This window comes from Canis lupus, chromosome 27 (genome assembly GCF_048164855.1).
Source record: "Canis lupus baileyi chromosome 27, mCanLup2.hap1, whole genome shotgun sequence".
Taxonomy (NCBI): domain Eukaryota; kingdom Metazoa; phylum Chordata; class Mammalia; order Carnivora; family Canidae; genus Canis; species Canis lupus.
The window spans coordinates 28611089-28634208 of NC_132864.1; the positions used below are offsets into that span (position 1 = coordinate 28611089).

The 23120-nt window shown below is 39.0% G+C and overlaps 1 protein-coding gene across 13 annotated transcripts in view; it reads right to left on the reverse strand.

Moving 5' to 3' along the window:
* CHEK2 (checkpoint kinase 2) overlaps positions 1 to 23120 on the reverse strand; it is a 91623-nt gene that overhangs the window by 24283 nt on the left and 44220 nt on the right. For 5 of the 13 annotated variants that reach the window (XM_072803073.1, XM_072803071.1, XM_072803072.1 and 2 more), the window contains 4 exons: positions 22089 to 22416; positions 6898 to 7022; positions 6631 to 6778; positions 4027 to 4117 (listed from right to left, as the gene is read on the reverse strand). In XM_072803073.1, the coding sequence (XP_072659174.1) occupies positions 4027 to 4117; positions 6631 to 6778; positions 6898 to 7022; positions 22089 to 22410 (686 nt within the window). In that variant the 5' untranslated portion in view covers positions 22411 to 22416. Of the gene's footprint in view, positions 1 to 4026; positions 4118 to 5586; positions 6238 to 6630; positions 6779 to 6897; positions 7023 to 7977; positions 8147 to 15728; positions 15860 to 22088; positions 22417 to 23120 lie in introns of those variants that run through there. The other 8 variants (XM_072803075.1, XM_072803079.1, XM_072803077.1 and 5 more) reach the window with 7 other exon arrangements.

Here is a 23120-nt window from a genome sequence, read left to right on the forward strand (position 1 = left end):
GACCCTGAGATGACCTGAGCTGAAGGCAGACACTAAGCCACTTAGTGGTTACCCAGGTGCCCTATTTCATTCCTTTTTATAGCTAAATAATATTCCATTGTACTGATATATCAGTTTGTTCATCTATTCATTTGTTGATGGAGATTTGGGGTGTTTCTACCTTTGGGTTATTGTGAATAGAGCTGCAATGAACATTCATGCCTAAGTTTTTTGTCTGAACACTTGTCTTCAACTGGGAGAGGGGGAGTCATATATCTACAAGGGGAATTGCTGGGCCATAGGTTATTCTATGTTTAACTTTTTTAGAAACCAAGAAACTATTTCCCACAATGGCTATACCATTTTACATTCCCATCAGTAGTATACAGAGGTTCCAATTTATCTGCATCCTCACAAACACTTGTCACTTTCCGTTTCCTTACTATGGCCATCCTAGTGGCTGCAAAGTAGTATTTCATTGTGGTTTTGATTTGCATTTGACTAATGATGCACAGCATCTTCTCATGTGGTTGTTGGTCATTTATATATCTTCTTTGGAGAAGTCAATTTAAATCCTTCGCCCATTTGTATATTGGGTAGTTTTTCCTTCTGTTGTTTATTCTGAATACTAGATCCTTATCAGATAATTTGTAAATATTTTCTCTCTGTGGGTTGTGTTTCACTCCTTTGATAGTATCTTGATGCACTAAGGTTTTTAAATTTAATGAAATCTAATTTATGCATTGTTTTCCTTTGTAGCTTGTGCTTCTGGTGCCATATTTAAGAAACCACCACCAAATCTAAGGTCATGAAGTTATCCCTGTTTCCTTCATATAGTTTTATAGTTTTTTTTTTTTCAGGAATTCTTTTTTTAAATTAATTAATTAATTTATGATAGTCACACAGAGAGAGAGAGAGAGAGAGGCAGAGACACAGGCAGAGGGAGAAGCAGGCTCCATGCACCGGGAGCCCGACGTGGGATTCGATCCCGGATCTCCAGGATCGCGCCGTGGGCCAAAGGCAGGCGCTAAACCGCTGCGCCACCCAGGGATCCCCAGTTTTATAGTTTTATCTCTTCTGTTTGATTTTATTTGAGAGAGAGAGAGAGAGAGAGAGCACAAGAGTAGGGAGGGTCAGAGGGAGAAGCAGACTCCCTGCTGAGTGGGGAGCCTACTGTGGGGTTGATCCTGGGACTCTGGGACCATGACCTGAGCCAAAGGTAGACACTTAACTAACTGAGCCACCAAGCCACCCAGGTGTCTAGGTTTTTTTCCTTTTGAGTTAATTTTTGTATCTAGTGTGAGATAACGGTCCACATAACTATTATTTTTTAAACTCTGCTCAAAACACTTTCCAATTCCCCTTCTGATAAAGCCACCTTCTGCCTGAGAAATCTTCCGAGTCAATGTAGCTCTAGTGGAGTATCTATAATAGTACCATGAGGCGGACATGTAACCAAAATTGAGCCAGTCAAGATTTCCCCTGGAATTAGATGCTGATGTTGAGAGAGAAACGATTCTTTCTGTGGTGGTTTCTAGAAGGAAGAAAACATGAATGTAGGGCCCCTTGAAGCCATTTTCCTGCCACAAAGAGAAAGCAAATCTATAGGCAACCAATAGTAGCTAAATCAATAGATAAGCCAGAGCCCTAGTAACACTTATAAGAGCCCTAGAAAGAGGCAAAGCCACACAGATAATCAGAACTCAAAGAGTGAAATAAAGGCCACCAGGCATAGCAGATTTCAAGTATGAACTCAGTAAATTTCTTTTATCTCACGTGAGTTAAGTTTCTGTCACCTGCTAAAAATTAAGAGGATTTGTGTTGAATCCTCCCCTAGGGAAAATAAGAGTCCCATACATTTCTTAAGGGCAGGCACAGGGACACGTGGGTAGCTCAGTGGTTGAGCATCTGCCTTTTAGGGCCTAATCCCGGAATCCAGAGATCGAGTCCCACATTGGGCTCCCCGCACAGAGCCTGCTTCTCCCTCTGCCTATGTCTCTGCCTCCCTCTGTGTCTCTCATGAATAAATAGATAAAATCTTAAAAAAGGGGGTGGGGGGGCAGGCACAAATTTCACTGTAAACTTCCAAGCACCTATGCAAATATGAAAATAGTGAGTAACTGAATTTAATAGCCATAAACTAAAATATCTCCCATAGATGGTCATAAAGAGTACACTGTATTTGATTCTATGTGGCAGGAATATAGGTGATTATTTCCTTCTATTAGTTCCTACTTTCATATTTCCAAATATGTTAAAAGAAAGGCCTTTGGGGAGGGAGAGTGAAGGACATGATGCAACGTGGTAAAGGTGTCCCTAAGGAAGTGTTTCTCAGGGTATCTGGCTGGCTCAGTTCGGAGGGCATGAGAATCTTGGGATCATGAGTTTGAGCCCCATAATAAAACCTAAAAACCTAACTAAGTGGTTCTCGAAGTAGTTTTAGGCAACCTCCAAGGGACCCCAAGATGCTTGCAGGGTGTCCACAAAGCCTAAACTATTTGCAGAAAAATACTAAGACATTATTTGCCTTTTTCATTCTCATTCTCTCATGAGCATACAGTTTTCCAGAGGCTATATGGCAGGTGACATAACTGACCAAACAAAGAAGCAAATATCTATCACGATCTAGCCATTTTCTAATAAGCCAGGTATCAAAGACATTTGCAAATCTGTGAAATAATGCCTCTTTTTAAAAATATTTTATTTATTTATTTATTCATGAAAGACACAGAGAGAGAGGCAGAGACACAGGCAGAGGGAGAAGCAGGCTCCATGCAGGGAGCCTGACGTGGGACTCGATCCTGGGATTCCAGGACCATGGCCTGGGCCGAAGGCAGGTGCTAAACCACTGAGCCACCCAGCAATCCCCAAATAATGTCTCTCTAATCACTAATCTTTATTTAAAGAATTATTTTGTACTAAAAACATTATTTTATTTTATTTTAGATTTATTTATTTGAGAGAGAATGAGTGGGAGGGGCAGAAGAAGAGGGAGAGAATCTCAAGCTGACTCCCCACTAGGAAACATAACTCAGGTATCAATTCCTGGACAGAAATCAAGAGTTGGATGGTTTAACCAACTAAGCCACACAGGCACCCCCCAAATATTATTTATCTTGACATAAGTGAAATTTTAATGCATTAATAAATATTAATAATGTCTCTCCACTTGAATTTCTAATACAATTAATATCAATAGATTTAAGCCATTTGAACAAAAGCTCTTTGGCATCCTCGGTAATTTTTAAGAGTCTAAAGGTTCCTGAAACCAAACATTTTTGAGAACTTTGCCTGACTCCATGGTTAATTCCATTTCACTTCCCAAGATGTTCCTAGGATTTTGGGAAGGCAATAAAAATGTTCTAAAACTGATAGTGGTAAAGGTTCCACAACTCTGTGAATATATTAAAAATCGTTAAATTATACACTTTGTATCGGTGAATCATATGGTATATGACTAACAACTTTTTTAAATTATTTTTTTTAAGATTTTATTTATTTATTCATGATAGACCTAGTGTGAGAGAGAGAGGCAGAGACACAGGCAGAGGGAGAAGTAGGCTCCATACCAGGAGCCTGACACAGGACTCTACCCTGGGACTCCAGGATCATGCCCTGGGCCAAAGGCAGGCGCTGAACCGCTGAGCCACCCAGGGATCCCCTTAAAATTAATTTTTTAAAAAATTAATTTTTAAGTGATCTCTATACCCAACGTGGGACTTAAACTCACGACCCTGATATCAAGAGTCACATGCTCTACCAATTGAGCCAGTCAGATGCCCCTGTGAATAACTTTTTAAAAGCAGCTTTATTGAGCTACCAAAGTTAAAATTTCTTTTTTTTTTCCAAAGTTAAAATTTATAAAAAAAAAAGTATTCATTTGAATTGATCATTATCAAATAAATCAATAACATACCTATCACAAACAAGTGCCCTACAAATATGAAGTTAATGAATGTTACAAAACTAGGAAGAAGAAACTAATCAATAACAAATGTTTAGGGGAAAAAATGAAGGGCAATTTCCATAATAACAAAAAAAATTTACCTTCCGAGAGTTTTTGACATGATGTATTCGTCTCTTAATTCCTTAGGATAAACTGACTGATCATCTACAGTCAGATCAAAAAATACAAAAACTAAGGGAAAAGGGCAGAAAAAGTCTCATTAATTCATTTGGTAAAGAGAAAGTAAAATAGTCCTAAGATTTAGTGAACATATGGAATATAAGACAATTGTTTTTAATTACATTTAACACCTAAGTCTAAAATGAATTATTTAGCCAGGCTAATACATGTTATGAAACCCAAGGAAAATAACAGTGAAATCTCATTCCGCAACAGAAATACAGAAATACACAGCATCATTTCACTATAGAGCAGGAAATCCATCCATATATATATATATATATATATATATATATATATATATATATATTAGTCTTATTCCTTGACTTCAGAATATTAATCAATTGCAACTGATATAAAAGGCCCATGCAAGATTAGTTCCTGCCTCAGTGCGGGGCGAGGGGGGCAACCATGCAGATTAGCATAAGCCCAGCACCAAAAAACAATTAGTTTTAGCCTTAAAAAAAAAAAATGTTCTAAGCAAATACACATCCCAATAAGATTAGACCACAGGTCATCATCATTTTCTCTTTGCCATTTATATACCTCTACACGTCTGGCATTTTATAGTGCAAACCATGTTGAACCTACTTGTAAAGTTAAATAAATAGCATTTTCCCAAAAGTCACCTTATTTCTCCATTATTTGAGCTGTATCCAAGAAAAAGAAAGAATACCCTACTCATTAAAAAATTTAACATTCCATGTGGGCCAAGGCTGCAATCAATTATCAACATTTCAATTCCTCAAAATCGATGGTAAATATAATATCTTAAAAGAGTGAAATTTGTTAAGACCCTTGAGTTTCTCATATTTCAGGCAGCAACAGGTTTCAACTTCCCTGGGGTAACCTTGAGTTCCACTCAAAGGCACAAATCTGAGCCACCTGAGTGTGCTTCATTCCACGCTGGTCCGCATGAGACACCTGTGTAGTGAAGGAAACCTGCCAATGAACCAAGATACAACTGTTTCTCTATGCTTGTGGGTATTTATGACTCTGGATATTCCAGTGGCATCTAAGAATCTGGGAACTTGAGGGGCTCTGGAGAGCTATTTCTCACAGATGTCAAGGTCTACTTCAAGAGCTGCAAATTCAGTTGCCCACAGAAGCCAGGCCACGTACACAAGGAAGGCTGCGTTGAGTGTAAGACAACGTGGAGCAGTGAGGACTTGAATGGGCAAACACAAACCATGCAACTAAAACAAAGGCAGGCTCTACTGAGCACTGGCCAATCCTCCAGTTATGGGATTATAGGATCAGTGTGGCCAGACAGTCTACCTTTTCAAAGCAATCTGGATTTTTCACATTCAAGTACAAACAGCAAATGCCTAATAAAATGTCAATAAACTGAATGCAATCTGCAGAGCACCAGCCTGATCTATTTCGATTATGGCCACCTTTAGCCCAGATAACACCTCTGTTCAAAGCAGAAAAGGTGCCCCTTGGACAGACCAACTAGGAAAAGGTGGCACACAGCTTACCAAGTAAGACAGGCCAAATTTCAATACTTGGTTGTCATCTCCACCAGGTGCTCTCAAACAGCAAAACTTTATGCAGCTGCCCTGACTATAAGTATCACACATAGAAAACACGAGTCAGAAACAGGGGAAAATATCATAAAATGTGCTTTGGGATGCCTAGTATAGCCATCATTCCCAGATGCCAGTTTGAAGACTGCCTACATGAGAATCACCTAAGCAAGAATTTTTAAATCCCTGGGACTGCTAGACCAGGATCTGTGAGACAACACCTGTGAGCATCTATATTTTTAAGGTGTTACCCACACACTCATACATTCTTCCCAGTCATTCAACTCTCATGTAGTTTTGCAAAGTTCTGCGGTTGTTGTTCTTTTTTAATCAAAGAAATGAGTGTTCCTCCTGTCCAAGGATTTAAAATCACTGTGAGATTACGTTTCACTCTACAGGTTTTTATTCTTTCTGTGAATGACAACTGTTCATTTTAGATGTGATACTAGTAAAATGTTAGGAGTGGCTGTTCATAAAATGCTGCCTGATGATGACAAGAAACATCAATCAGAGAATAACCACGTGGCATTTAAGGTAGAAACTTTAAGCTGAGATTCTTCCAGAAATACCCTAATGCCTGGCAGATAAACGAAGTTCAATAGATATTTGCAGCAATTAAGGAAAAGAAGGAAGGAGGGAGGAAGGGAGGGAGGGAGGGAGGGAGGGAGGGAGAAAAATTCATGGCCTAAAACAACTCATTGACACCTAAAACTGATGCGGTGTAAACTCCATCAATGAATGAAGAACCATCTTAAGCAGTACCATTCAATTGACAGCATACAGCCTTAAACAAAACTAACCCAATCAATTAAACCTTGGAAAATCTGCCTTCATAGAAATTTTTCATTAATTTAAAAATGTACCTAAGTCTGCACTGAATCCTGAATACAAACCTTCTTACTTTATCCAAACCATACTCTGCCAAGGGCACAATGTCAATTTTCCCTTTATAGGAGAGGAAAAAAAGATCCAGTAACCAAAAGATAATAATGTTACCTTTATTACTCCATACTGAAAGTGCAATTTCAGAATTGTTATTCAAAGGAAGGCGTCTTCCTTTCCCTACCAGCTCTCTATTTACAAAGGTTCCATTCCCACTGTGATCTTCTATGTATGCGATGTAAGAGTTTTTAGGACCCATTTCCTAAAATAGAGAACATTTTATTTCAAAGTTTTAACAGTGGGGAGTTACAGTGCTAACATATCTCAGAGTGGTGATGACATTACCAGTTCTCCCAAATATACAGATTATTTGTCACCTACTCTGAAAATCCGAAAGTGCTTCTTGCTGTAAGTCCGGTATTTATCTGTTCTTTTCAGCAATGGCTCATCAAAGCAGTATTCACAGCTTCTATCTCTCCCAAACCAGTAGTTGTCATTAACACACTCTGAAACACAAAAGTACACACCGGAGTGCTGTCGAATTTCATGCATCAAACACCTTTAAAAACTGCTCATAAAATCTAATTGTAGAAAAATAACCTAAGAAAGCAATTAAGCTTACAGATATCTTTTTTTTTTCTTACAGATATCTTTATCAGAGTTTTACATGAATAAAAACGAGGAGGGAAGAAGAAAACAATTTTCCAGTGAGTTTAATAAATTATGGTTTATACATAAGTATGAATAAACAGTCATTAAAAATTCTCAGTTATTAATGATTTGAAAAAACACTTATAATCTAATAACTTCTACCAATTATCCTCTTGATTCTTCCCATCGTACTTAGTATCAAATGTGCCCTCCTCCCCATAGCAGGATAGATAGATGCTCAGGATAGGATCTCACACTGCTTCCCTCCTAGCATCACCTTGTACTACTCCCCTTGATTACCCAGTCCCACAGGTACCTTCCACTGCCCCAAATATGCTGGGGGCACAGTGTTAATGTCACAATACCCTTGGTGGCCTTTGCAGTCTCTGTTCCCAGCTACTTCAATAGCCATCTTACCTTTGCCTGGACTCAAATTATCACCTTTCACTCAGCTTTCTGTATAAGCAGACTCCTATGTTATCACCCATTATCATAATGACATCCTGCTTTGTGTCCTACTAAATATGGACCATGACCAGAAGTTATCTTGATTATTTATGTATTGTCTCCCCACACTCCCTTGTTAGAACAAACTCCAGGAGGGCAGGCTTGGTCTCACGTGTTACATAGTTCCAGCACCTAGGTCATGAATATAGTAGGCAAGTAAATGGTAATAGAAAGACCAGACAAAATATTAGCAACTCATATCACAAAGTTGTAATTTCTGTAATATCTGTCAAGTTACTACAAATTTTAAAAAGACAAACAATCCAGTAAAAACTGTGTAAAGGATATGAAGAGGCAATTTACAAGACAAAGAAATACAAATAGCTGGGCAGTCCCAGTGGCCCAGCGGTTTAGTGCCACCTTCACCCTGGGGCATGATCCTGGAGTTCCGGAATTGAGTCCCACATCAGGCTCCCTGCATGAAGCCTGCTTCTCCCTCTGACTGTGTCTCTGCCTCGCTCTCTCTCTGTGTCTGTTATGAATAAATAAATAAAATCTTTAAAAAAAATAAAGAAAGAAATGCAAAAGCTCAAACATAAGAAAAAATAACCTATCTTGATTATTCAATACAAGAAATTTTAAAGGCAAGGGCTGCCTGGCTGGCTCAATTAGTAGAGCATATATAACTCTTGATCTCAGGGTTGTGAGTTCAATCCCCATGTTGGGTGTTAAGATTACCTAAAAATAAATCCTTTAAAAAAATGAAATCAGGGGATTCCTGGGTGGCTCCCTGGATGGTTTCGCGCCTGCCTTTGGCCCAGGGGCATGATCCTGGAGACCCAGGATTGAGTCCCACATCAGGCTCCCTGCATGGAGCCTGCTTCTCCCTCTGCCTGTGTCTCTGCCTCTGTCTCTGTGTGTCTCTCATGGGTAAATAAATAAAATCTTTAAAAAATAAAATAAAATAAAATAATAAAAAATAAAATAAAACAAATGCATGAACATGTACGCATTTAACAAAAAAAAAAAAGGAAAAAAAAAAAAGAGGGCAGCCCAGGTGGCTCAGCGGTTTAGCGCTGCCTTCGGCCCAGGGCCTGATCCTGGAGACCTGGGATCTAGTCCCATGTCAGGCTCCTGCATGGAACTTGCTTCTCCCTCTGCCTGTGTCTCTGTCTCTCCCTCTCTCTCTGTGTGTCTCTCATGAATAAATAAGTAAAATCTTTTAAAAATAAATAAATAAATCTTTAAAAGAATAAGCAAAGATTTACATATTATAACATTGTGTTGGCAAGAGGTATGAAGAAGCTATTACCCTTATACATTGCCAGTAAGAATGTAATTTATACACCAAACATAATTTGGAATCTAGTAAAGATAATTTGGTAAGATCTATCAAAATTACATATGCAACCACTTCACACTGATGAAAATGGCTTTAACTTTTTTAAAAAAGGAAAATAATAAGTGTTGGCAAGGATACAAGGAAATCAGTACCCTCACATACTGCTGGTGGGAATGTAAAATGGTAGAGCTACTGTGGAAAAGTTTGTCATTCCTCAAAAAGTTTTGTGTGTTTTTTTTTTTAAGATTTTATTTATTTATTCATAGAGACACAGAGAGAGAATGAGAGGCAGAAACACAGGCAGAGGGAGAAGCAGGCTCCACACAGAGAGCCTGACACGGGACCCGATCCAGGGTCTCCAGGATCACGCCCCAGGCTGCAGGCGGCACTAAACCGCTGCGCCACCGGGGCTGCCCTCCTCAAAAAGTTAAACATAAGAATTGCCTTTTGACTCAGCATTTCCCCTCCTTGGTATATACTCAAAAGAACTGAAAAAAGGTACCCAACAAAACTTTGTATACAAGTATCCATACCAGAACAGTTCACAATAACCAAATGATAGAAACAATCCAAATGTTTCTTGCTAGATGGATAAAAAATTGTGGTATTTACATATAATGGAATATTATATCCATATAGTAGATTTATGGATATAAGATCAAGAGTTGCATGCCCTACTCACTGGGCCAGCCAAGGGCCCCTGTAGTGAAATATTATTTAGCCAAAAAATAATAATAATAATATATGCTACAATTCATACATACCACAACATAGATAAACTTTGAAAACATTAGAAGAAACCAGACACACAAAAAAAAAACATTAATTGTATAATTACATTAAATGAAATATCCAGACCAGTTAAATCCATACAAATGAAATACAGATTGCTAGTTGCCAGGAAGAGAGAGGAATGGAAAGTAACTGCTTAATGGGTACACGGCTTTATTTTGGAATAATGGAAATGTTTCAGAACTAGAAAAAGGTAGTGAAGCCACTGAACTGTTCACTTTCAAATGGCTAATTTTATGTTATGTGCATTTCACCTTAATTTTTAAAAATTATATAGATACACATATTGGCCCAGAAATTCCACTTGTAGGCATTTATCCTATGGATAGAAGCATATGTATAATGAAAGGATATAAGAACAAAAGTAAAGGTTATTCACTATAGCATTATTCTTAGAGCAAAAAGAAATAAACATCTTAAATGTTCATTAGTAAGAGGGTAGTTCAAAATGCCTTTATATATCAAGGGCCCCTGGAGGGCTGAACTGGTTAAGCGTTCAACTCTTGATTTTTGGCTCAGGTCATGGTCTCAGTGTGGTGGGATCAAGCCCTAGGTCAGGCTCCCTACTCAGTGGGGAGTCTGCTTTTCTCTCTCCCTATGCCCCTCCCCCACTCCTGCAAGTGATCACTCACTCTCAAAAATAAATAAATCTTTTTTTTAAATGTTACATACCTATAAAAAGGAATGAGGATCTTTACATTCTTTTTTTCTTTTTGTTTAGATTTTTTTAATATCTTTTAAGATTTTTTTTTAATTTTTATTTATTTATGATAGTCACAGAGAGAGAGAGAGAGAGAGAGAGAGAGAGAGAGGCAGAGACATAGGCAGAGGGAGAAGCAGGCTCCATGCACCGGGAGCCCGACGTGGGATTCGATTCCGGGTCTCCAGGATCGCGCCCTGGGCCAAAGGCAGGCGCCAAACCGCTGTACCACCCAGGGATCCCTTAGATTTTATTTATTTATTCATGAGAGACACAGAGAGAGAGAGAGAGAAAGAGAGAGAGGCAGAGACACAGGCAGAGGGAGAAGCAGACTCCACGCAGGGAGCCTGACATGGGACTCAATCTCAGGTCTCCAGAATCAGGCTCTGGGCTAAAGGCAGCACTAAACCGCTGAGCCACCCAGGCTGCCCCAAATCTTTACATTCTTACAGAAAGATGTCTAAGACACATTGCTAAGTATAAAAAGCCAGTTGCAAACAATGTGTTGTGAATCACAATTAACATAAAAAATAAAGGGGGACACCTGGCTGGTGCAGTTGTTTAATCAAATGACGCTTGATATTGGCTCAGGTCCTGATCTCACAGTTAGAGGAGATCAAACTATGGGTCAGGCTCAGTGCTCAGTGCAGTCTGCTTGAGATTCTCTCTCCCTTCCCTCTACACCTCCCACTTATGCTCTCTCTCTCTCTCTCAAATAAATTTTTTTAAAAAAAGAAAAATGTGAAAAGAAAAACATAAAGATGCTTAGAAATACGTTATGATTACAAAGCAAAACCATTCCTACTCTGTGACCCAGCAATTCAAATCAGACTCTACCCCAGAAAGACATTTGCCAACTGACCGAGGAGACAACTACAAGTATGTTCACTGAATCCTGCTTGTGGGAGCAAAAACTGGAAACAACATTAAGTATCTGTTAATAGGGGAAGGAATTAATGAACCATGGTATTTCTACTAGAAATCAGGAACTTGGGGGATCCCTGGGTGGCTCAGCAGTTTGGTGCCTGCCTTTGGCCTGGGACACGGTCCTGGGGTCCCGGGATCGAGTCCCGTGTCGGGCTCCTGGCATGGAGCCTGCTTGTTCCTCTGCCTGTGTCTCTGCCTCTCTCTGTCTCTGTGTCTATCATAAATAAATAAATAAATCAAAAAAAAAAAAAAGAAAGAAAGAAAGAAAGAAAGAAAGAAAGAAAGAAAGAAAGAAAGAAAGAAAGAAAGAAAGAAAGAAAGAAATCAGGAACTTCTCCAGCAGCTGGGAAGAGGAAGAGCACTGAGAATTTATCAGGACACTAATAGTCCAGGGATGGTAGAGAGTCTAAAAAACAGCCACCTATGGAAGAGCCTGCTCTAACATTTGCTCATCAGGAGAGCCCCCAGGCTCCACAGATGTGTGGAGGATGGCACGGAGAGCAAGGTAGGAGGCAAAGTGACCAGATGTTCTCAGTAAAGCAATTAGGTGTATGAACCCAGGGAAGAATGGGTCCATCTTGCCAGCATGTAAGAGAGTATATGAGGAGAGCAACAGGTACATTGGTTTTGGCAAGTGAATTGAAAATTTAGAAAAGTAATTTTCTTTTACTAGGTATCCCAGACCTCTTTGAAGTTCAAACTCACTGTTCTCCCTCCTTCTATATCATGGTCAAAAAAATTAAACCTATCTGGGAAAAGTTAACCCAACTTTCCCTTTGATCACCATTCTATCCTGACCTTTAGACTATCTTCCTCACCTTTGCTTTAACATTTTCCCCCAATTTTACAGATGAGGATGGCAAGGTTCAGAAGTAGCATCACTTGCCTGAGACAGCCAAACAGGGACAGACCTAGGACTTGAACCCATGTCCTTCCAACTACAGAGCATTCACCCTTCCCAGCCTCCGACCTGAACTCTCACCCTTATTTTCTTCCTACTCAAGTTTTTGTTTTTTGTTTTGTTTTGTTTTGTTTTTTAAGATTCTATTTATTGGGACTCCAGGGTGGGTCAGTGGTTGAGCATCTGTCTTCGGCTCAGGGTGTGATCCTGGGGTCCTGGGATTAAGTCCCGCATCAGGCTCCCTGTGAGGAGCCTGCTTCTCCCTCTGCCTATGTCTTTGTCTCTCTCTCCTTGACTGTCATGAATAAATAAACAAAATCTTAAAAAGAGAAAGATTTTATTTATTTATTTGAGAGACAGGAAGAGAGTGTGTGTGTGCACACATGAGCTGGGAAGAGGCAGAGGGAGAGGGAGAAGCAAATTCCCTGCTGAGCATGGAGCTTGATACAGGGCTCAATCCCACGACCCTAGGATCAAGATCTGAGCCGAAGCCAGATGCTCTACCCAACAAAAAGAAAATACACATTCTTCTCAAATAAAACATACTTTCCAAGACAGAACATAAGCTAGGAACAAAAAAAGCCCCTTAGTGAATGTAAAAGTACACAAATCATACAAAGCATGTTCTCCAACCACAATGTAATGAAATTAGGAACTCAAAAACACAAAGAAATTTAGTAAATTCCCATTTAAGTAGAAATTAAACACCATACTCCTGAAAAACCAAAGGGACAAAGAAAAAAACTGGTAAGAAAATTAGAAAGTACTTCAAAATGAATGAAATGAACAAACAACATACTAAAACTTACAGGATTCAGCTTAAGCACTACTCAGGGAAATTTGTAGTTGTAAATATCTAAATTACACGATTTTAGGTCAATTACTTAACTCTCCTTAAGATACTGGAAAGAGCAAATAAAATCTAAAACTAGCAGGAGAAAATCAATAAAAATCAGAGCAAAAACAAATGAAATATAGAATAGAAAGATAATAAATCAATCAAGCCAAAAGCTGGTTCTTTTTTTTTTTTTTTTTAAGATTTTATTTGTACGTAATCTCTACACCCAACGTGGGGCTCAAACTCATAATCCCAAGATCAAGAGTCATATGCTAAAAAGAATTTAAAAAAAAAGACACATGCTCTATTGACTGAGCCAGTCAGGCACCCCTGAAAGCTGGATCTTTGAAAAGATCAACAAATTGATAAAACTTTGGATAGAGTGACCATTGAGGGGGGGTGTCAAAAGGAGCAATTATTACTAACCTTACAGAAATAAAAAGGATTTAAAAGAGAATACTGTGGTGGTGCCTGGGTGGGTCAGTTGGTTAAACATCTGCCTTCAGCTCCTGTCATGATCTCAGGGTCCTTGGATCAGAGCCCTGTGTCAGCTTCTTGTTCAGTGGAAAGTCTGCTTCTCTTCTCCCTCTGTCCCATCCCTGCTCATGCACATGCATGCTCTTGTTCATTCTCTCTCAAGCACATAAATAAAATCTTTTTTTTAAAATGCCGTGAATAACAGTAGACCATATTAGATGACACAGAAGAAATGTACAAACTTCTAGAAACTATCAAATCAGACACAAGAAAAAGAATACACAAATACACCCAAAAGATTGCACTAGTGATCAAAAAACTTCAAATGAATAATTTTAAATTCTACCAAACATTTTTTTTTTTTTTAAGATTTTATTTATTCATGACAGACAGACAGAGAGAGGCAGAGACACAGGCAGAGAAGCAGGCTCCATGCAGAGAGCCCAACTTGGGACTGGATCCTGGGTCTCCAGGATCACACCCCAAGCTGAAGGTGGCGCTAAACCGCTGAGCCACCGGAGCTGCCCTCTACCAAACATTTAAAGAACTAATATCAATTATTCTCAAAATCTTACAAGAAATACAGAGGAAGGAATCTTTTCAACTCATTCTATGAGGCTACTAATACCCCAATACCAAAGCAAAGGCATCTCAAGACAACTACAGACTGACATACCACAGCAAACCAAATCCAGCAACATGTAAAAAAGATTAGACATGAACAAGTGAGAATTAACCCAGGAAAACATGGTTGGCTTAGCATCTGAAAAATAATTAATGTAACACACAATCACAATAGAATACAGAACAAAACCACAAGACCATCTCAGTAGACAGAAAAAGCTTTTGAAAAAATCCAACACCCTTCATGATTAAAAACAACAATGACAACAGCTTCATAAACTAGGAATAGGAGGGAACTTCCTCACCTTGAGAAAGAGCATTTATGAACTGCCCATGGCTAATAACACACTTAATGATAAGGGTGAAAGCTTTACCCCTTACACCAGAAATAAGACAAGGACGTATACTCTTACAACTTTTATGTATTATACTAGAGGTTCAAACCAAGACAATGAAAGGAAGGAATAAAGGAGCAAATCTATTTCTGTCACAGATAACATAATCTTATGCAGAAAATCCTCAGGAACCCACTAAAAACTGTTAGACCTAATAAATAAGTTCAGCAAAATTACAGAATACAAGATCAATATACAATAAGCACTTGTACTTTTTTTTTAAAGATTTTATTTATTTATTTATTTATTTATTTATTTATTTATTTATTTATTTATTTATTTATGAGAGACACAAACTGAAAGGCAGAGACATAGGCAGAGGGAAAAACAGGCTCCCTGTGGTGGGATTCAATCCCAGGACCCCGGGATCACACCCTGAGCCAAAGGCAGATGCTCAACCACTGAGCCACCCAGGCATCCCAGCACTTGTACTTCTATACATAAGCAAAGAACAAACCTAAAATGAAATGTCTATTTTTTAAAGATTTTATTTATTTATTTGAGAGAAAGAAAGAGAGAGCACAAGCAGGGCAATGGGCAAAGGGAGAAGCAAATTCCCCAAAGAAGAGAGAGCCCAACACAGGGCTCAATCCCAGGACCTTGGAATCATGACCCCAGCCAAAGTGAGACACTTAACTGACTGACCAACTCAGGGGCCCCCTTAAAATGAAATTTAAAAATAATTCTGCTTGGGGACTCCTGGCTGGCTCAGTTGGTAAAGCATGCAACTTGATCATGCGGTTGAGTTCAAGCCCCACATTGGGCACAGAGTTAAATATATATTAAGATAATTATAAACTGTTTGCAATAGCATTAAAAGGATAAAATACTTAGGAATAAATTTAGCAAAAGAAATGTAGTAAATCTAATACTCTAAAAACCATAAAATATTGTTGAAAAGGAATTTGAAAGACCTATATAAATGTTCATGGATCAGAATACTACTGTAAACATGGCAAAATGCACAAATTGCTGATTTACACAACTCCTGTCAAAATCCCAGCTACGTTCTTTGCAGAAATTAACAAGCTCGAATTAAAATTCTTATGGAAATACAAAGACTCAGAATAGCCAAAATCATCTTGAAAATGAAGTACAAAGTTAGAGGACTTACTTACATTTTGCAATTTCAAAACTTACTCCAAAGTTACCATAATCAAGATGGTGTGGTACTAGCATAAGGACAGCATGTAGATTCTTTTCAGAAGAATGGAGGGACCAGAACAAATTACATTTACAGTCAGCTGATTTTCAAAAAGAGTGCCAAAACAATTCACTGGGAAAAGAATAGTCTTTTTAACAAAAGGCACTAGGACAAGTAAATATCCACATTCAAAACAAGAGTTGAAATTCTTACCTCATGCCATAACAAAAACCAACTCAAACAGAATCAAAGGCTAATAGTAGTAAGAACCAGTACTATAAAACTCTAAGAACAGTAATGAAGCTTTGCAATCCTGGGTTAAATAATGCTTTCTTAGATACAACACTAAAAACACAAGTGACAAAAGAAAAAATAGAGAAATTGGACATAATCAAAGTTTAAAATTACTGTGTCAAACAACATCATCAATAAAGTGAAAAAGTGGGGCACCTGGTTGGCTCAGTGGTTGAGCATCTGCCTTTGGCTCAGGTCCTGATCTCAGGGTCCTGAGATCCAGTCCGGCAGGGGGGCTCCCTGCTCGGCAGGGGGGCTCCCTGCTCGGCAGGGAGTCTGTTTCCACCCTCTGCCCCTCCCCATGCTTGTACTCTCTCTCTCTTTCAAATAAATAAATAAAATTTTTTTAAAAATAAATTTCATTTTAGGTTTGTTCATTGGATATAGATATCCAAATAACAAAGACATAAGAAATCCATTATGTCTTTAGACAGCAAGCAAACCACAAGGAGAACAAGAAAAAAAATGGAGCAGAAAAGAACTACAAAAACAACCATTAATAACCATAAAACAATAAAAAGAGGGAAGTGTATAACAATACAGGCCTACCTCAAGAAGCAAAAAAAAAAAAATCTCAAATAAACAATATAACCAGGATGCCTGGGTGGCTCAGCGGCTGAGCATCTATCTTTGGCTCAGGGCATGATCCTGGGATTCAGGGATCAAGTCTCGCATCGGGCTCCCTGCATGAAACCTGGTTCTCCCTCTACTTCTGTCTCTGCCTCTCTCTGTGTGTCTCTCAAGAATAAATAAATAAAATATTTTTTAAAAATAATTTTAAAAAATAAATACAAATAAAATACAAATTTAAAAAAAGCACAATCAGGGAACCCTGGGTGGCGCAGCAGTTTAGCGCCTGCCTTTGGCCCAGGGCACGATCCTGGAGACCCGGGATCGAGTCCCACGTCGGGCTCCCAGTGCATGGAGCCTGCTTCTCCCTCTGCCTATGTCTCTGCCTCTCTCTCTCTCTCTGTGTGTGACTATCATAAATAAATAAAAATTTAAAAATAAATAAATAAATAAAAAATAAATTAAAAAAGCACAATCAACAAAAGCAAAAATCAGTAAGTGGGACTATGTCATGCTAAGAAGCTTCTGTGCAACAAACGAAACCATCAACAAAATGAGAAGACAATCTACAAATCAGAAGAAGATACTTGCAAATCATATATATGAGAAGGAGTTAATATCCAAAATATATAAAAATTCTTACAACTCAAGCAAACTGTAAACAATCTAAGAAATAGGCAGAGGAACTGAATAGACATTTTTCCAAAGAAGACATCCAAAGGCTAACCAATACATGAAAAGGTACTCAACATCCCTAACCAATGGGAAATGCAAATCAAAACCATAATGAGATACCACTTCACACCTGTTAGAATGGCTATCATCAAAAAGACTAGAGATTTGGGGCACCTGAGTGGCTCAGTCACAACCAACTCTTGGTTTTGGCTCAGATAATGATCTCATGGGTCATGGGATAGAAACCTACATCTGCATCAGGCTGCTGGCTCAGAGGAGATTCTCTCCCTTTGCCGCTGCCCTGATCATGCACAGCCACACTCTCTCTCTAAAATAAATAAATATTTAATAAAAGAAAAAAAAAAAAAAGGCAAAAGATTTGCTAAGTGTTGGCCAGTAGAGTAAACCGTATCCTGGTGCACGGTTGGCAGGAACGTAAATTGGTGCGGCCATTACATACAGTAGAATGGAGGTTCTTCCAAAAATTAAAAACAGAGGGATGCCTGGGTGGCTCAGTGGTTTAATGCTTGCCTTTGGCCCGGGGCCATGATCCTGGAGTCCCAGGATCAAGTCCCGCATCAGGCTCCCTGCATAGAACCTGCTTCTCCCTCTGCCTGTGTCTCTGCCTCTCTCTTTCTCTGTATGTCTCATGAATAAATAAACAAAATCTTTAAAAAAAAACCCTACTGCCATATGATCCAGTAATTCCACTTTTCAGTACTTATCCAAAGATAACAAAACAATAACTTGAAAAGATATAGTACCTCCATGTTCACTGTGTAACTATTTATAATAGCCAATACAGGGACGCCTGGGTGGCTCAGTGGTTGAGCATCTGCCTTTGGCTCAGGGCGTGATCCTGAAGTTCTTGGATCAAGTCTTACATGGGGTTTCCTGCATGGAGCCTGCTTCTCCCTCTGCCTATGTCTCTGCCTCTCTCTTTCTCTCTGTGTGTGTCTTTCATGAATAAATAAATAAAATCTTTTAAAAATACATATATATAATAGCCAATACATAGAAGCAACATAAATGTCCAACAATGGATGGACAAAGAAAATATGGTATATATGTGTGTGTATGTGTATATATATGTGTGTGTGTATGTACACACACACAATATGGAATATTATTCAGCCATTAAAGTCACAAATCTTGCCATTTGTGACAACATAGATTAGCTCTGAAGGCATTATAAGCGAAATAAGACAAAGAAATTCAAATACTATATAATCTCACTTACATGTCTTAGACGGGGAGTCTAAAAAACCTAAACTCATATATACCAAGAATAGTGGTTACCAGGCACTGAAGAGTGGGGGAAAAAGGGGAGATGTTCGTTATAAGGTGCAAACTTCCCAGTACAAGATTATAAGTTCTGGGGATCTAACGTACAACGTACTGATTATAGTTCATAATACTATACCACATACTTGAAACTTGCTAAGAGCATAGATCTTAAAAGTTCTCACCACAAAAAAGAAATAGTAATTAGGCAATGTAATGGGAATGTTAGTTAACACTATGGTAGTAATCATTTTGCAATATGTAACTATCAAATTAATACACTATACATCTTAAATTTACACAATGTTATACATCGATTATATATAAATAAAGCTTAGAGGTGTGAGGGCAGGGAGAGGACAGTTACCAGAAGAAAATTTTTATAGATTATTAGTGATAGTTGCACACATTTTGTAAATGTACTTAACGCCACTAAGCTTAACGGTTTACTTAATGGTTACAGTGGCAAAACTTTTTGTTACATATATTTTCCCAAAATAAAAATAAGTAAATATGGGGAGTCTGGCTGGCTCAGTCAGTAGAGCATACAACTCTTGATCTCAGGGTCACGAGTTCAAGCCCCACAAAGGGAACACAGCTTACTTTAAAAAAATAATAAGGAGCACCTGGCTGGCTTAGTCAGAAGAGTGAAACTCTTTTTTTTTTTTTTTTTTTTAAGATTTTATTTATTCATTCACGAGAGACACAGGGAGAGAGGCAGAGACACAGGCAGAGGGAGAAGCAGGCTCCATGCAGGGAGCCCGATGTGGGACTCGATCCCAGAACTCGAACCTGGGACTTGAACCTGGGACTTGAACCTGCGACTCCAGGATCACGCCCTGGGCCGAAGGCAGACGCCAAACCACTGAGCTACCCAGGGATCCCCCAAGAGTGAAACTCTTGACCTTGGGGTTCTGAGTTCGAGCCCCACATGGGGTATAGAAATTACTTAAATAAATAAAATTTTAAATAATAATAAGTAAATATTTTTTAAATACTTAGGAATTTTTTTAAGATTTTATTTTAAATAATCTCTACATAAAATGTGGTGCTCAAACCCATAACACCAAGATCTAGAGTCACATGCTATACCAATGAAGCCAGCCAAATGCCCCCAAACTACTTTTTTTTTTTAATATTTTATTTATTTATTCATGAAAAACACAGAAAGGCAGAGACATAGGCAGAGGGAGAAGCAGGGACATCAGGTTCCTGTGGGGAGCCTGATACAGGACTCAATCCCAGGACCCCAGGATCACAACCTGATCTAAAAGCAGACACTCAACCACTGACCAAGAATACTTTTTTTTTTTTAAATGCAAGACTTACATACAAAAACTACAAAACATCATTGAAAGAAATTAATGAGTACTTAAAAAATTGGAAAGACATCCCATGTTCATGGACTGGTAGACTTAGTAAAATTAAGATGTCAGTACTCAGGGGCACCTGGGTGGCTCGGTTGGGTGTCCGACCCTTGGTCCTAAAATTCATATGGAAATGTAAAGGTCCCAGAATAGTCAAAACAATTTTGAAAAAGAACAGGGAGGCCTGGGTGGCTCAATAGTTGAGCATCTGCCTTCGGCTCAGGGTACAATCCTGGGGTCAAGGGATCAAATCCCACATCAGGCTCCCCATGGGGAGCCTGCTTCTCCCTCTGCCTATGTCTCTGTGTCTCTCTCATGAATGGATGAATAAAATCTGAAGGAAGGAAGGAAGGAAGGAAGGAAGGAAGGAAGGAAGGAAGGAAGGAAGGAAGGAAGGAAGGAAGAGAAGAGAAGAGAAGAGAAGAGAAGAGAAGAGAAGAGAAGAGAAGAGAAGAGAGAAAAGAAAGAAAAGAAAAGAAAGAAAAGAAAAGAAAAGAAAAGAAAAGAAAAGAAAAGAAAAGAAAAGAAAAAGAAAAAGAAAAACAAATCAGGACTCACATTCTGGATTTCAAAACTTACTGCAAAGTTACAGCAATTAAGATTTTGTGATACTTGCGCAAAAAGATAGACACATAGACCAAAAGAATGGAATTGAAAAGTCCAGAAATAAACCCTCACATTTATGGCCAAATGATTTTTGACAAGGGTGCCAAGACCATTCAACAGAGAGAGAATGGTCTCTTCAAGAAAGTACTCAGAAAACTGGGATATTCACATGCAAAAAAATGAATTTGGACTTCTATTTCATACCATATACAAAGTGCAACTCAAAGCGGATCAATAATAAGGACTAAATCTATAAAACATTTAGAAAAAAAATGGATGTGAATCAATAATTAATAATAATAATAACTCCTACTTATTTATTTTTTAAAGATTTTATTTATTTATTCATGAGAGACACTGAGAGAGAGAGGCAGAGACACACACACAGAGAGAGGCAGAGACACGGGCAGAGGGAGAAGCAGGACTCCAGGACCACGCCCTGGGCCGAAGGCAGGCACTAAACTGCTGAGCCATCCAGGGATCCCCTAGCTCCTATTTATTGAGCATCATCCACTTTATGCTGTTCACTCTATCAGGATTTTCAGATATATGTAATCTCACTCTTGAAAGTCCAAGGTGCCTGGGTGGCTCAGATGGTTAAGCATCTGCCTTTAGCTCAGGTCATGATCCCAGGGTCCTCGCATCAGGCTCCATGCTCAATGAGGAGGCTGCTTCTCCCTCTCCTTCTGTCCCTCCCCCTTCACTTGTGTTCTCTGTCTCTCACTTATACACTCTAATAAATAAATAAATAAAACCTTTAAAAAAAAAGGGATGCAGCCCCTTTCTCACCATATCTCTGTTTCCCATTCATCATTTAGAAGCCCTAAGTCTATCTTAAAACTATGGCTTAAATGAGTAAAAAACAGCTTCAAATACTTACTTCTAAATTTAAAGTCGTACCTATGAATATTCCTATATTATTTCTCCACTTTTTACAGTTTCTTATTCAGGTCATCAAAGTTGGACATGAAATAAAGAGTGGATGATAAGGTACAAATAATACATTAGTCATTCATTTTTTTTATATCAAAATGCCATTTCAAACATACCTATAACAAAGCCTTACTATTGGAATCAGGAAGTGTCATAGAGGATGAATGTATTTAAATTGCAAGGCTGGCTATTTTGAAATAATAACAGTCAACAAATAGCCTTCTCTACTTTGAAACTGTAAAATGGATGTTCTGAAGCTGCCACAGCAGGGATTAAGTAGTGAAGTTTCCATGATTAGTTTGTAACTGTCTGCAAGTTTGCATGAGTCAGCACTTTTCTAGGGAAAGGATCTACTGCTCTCCTCAGATGCTCCAACGGACAGAACATTAACAGATGTCCAATTAACATTTATTGAAAGAATAAATGAAGGGAGATCCACACAGGTAAGAGTCAGTAAACTCCCCAAAACTGCTTCCTTCGTTCCATTTTTCAACACCTTTACACTCTGGAATCATTCCTGAAGTGTCTTGAGCTTTCTGCTACAACTATCTGTAACTGTGTTTGTGAACAATTAAAATATTATACAATATATCAAACAGTCTTACCAAGATTGGGGAATCCATCCTGAAGGGCCCATAATCGAGCCCAAGGGGCAGGGACAGGCTCTTCAGGTTCCTGGTCCTCAGGAATAGAACAGAGTTCCTGGGTGGACACTGTGTCTAAGGAGCTCAGGGTCCCTGAGCTGGAGTGAGACGACTGGCTAGATGTGGGTGCTGTGCTGGTGGAGCTGGATGTGCCCTGAGAGTGTGAGGAGGAGCCGTGTGTCTGCGAGGAGATGCCTTGAGACTGTGAGAAAGTGCCTTGGGACTGCGAACAAGCACCACTGCCATGGGACTGCTGACACTCCACATCCGTCTCCCGAGACATCACGACCTCAAAAATAAGTGTTCAATAATAAGGTAAGTTTCAAGGAACAAGACTTGAAGTTCAAAAGTAAAGAATGGGCAGGGGGGGATCCCTGGGTGGCGCAGCAGTTTGGCGCCTGCTGTTGGCCCAGGGCGCAATCCTGGAGACCCGGGATCGAATCCCACATTGGGCTCCCGGTGCATGGAGCCTGCTTCTCCCTCTGCCTGTGTCTCTGCCTCTCTCTCTCCCTCCCTCTCTCTCTCTCTGTGACTATCATAAATAAATAAAAATTTTTTTAAAAATTAAAAAAAAAAAAAAAGAATGGGCAGGGGCGCCTGGATGGGTCAGTTGGTTAAGCATCAACTCCTGAGTTCAGCTCAAGTCCTAATCTCAGGGTCATGAGATGAGCCCTGCAGCATGCCGGCTCTGGGCATGGAGCCTGCTTGGGATTCTCTCTCTCCCTCTCCCTCTGCCCCTCCACTTCCCCACCCCCATGCAAGGGCTATCTCTCTCTCTCTCAAAAAAAAAAAAAAAAAAAGTGAAGGATGGGCAAATTTACATCAGGAAAAAAAAATTCAGAGCAAGCATGTTCTGCAAAAGTTAAAATTCTTTTTTTTTTTTTTAAAGTTAAAATTCTAAGTCTAGATTGATCTACAGTTCTTCTGAGATGAGCTTTTCATTATATCACTTTCACTGGATCATTTTTCTGTTATGACAGCCACAAATCACAG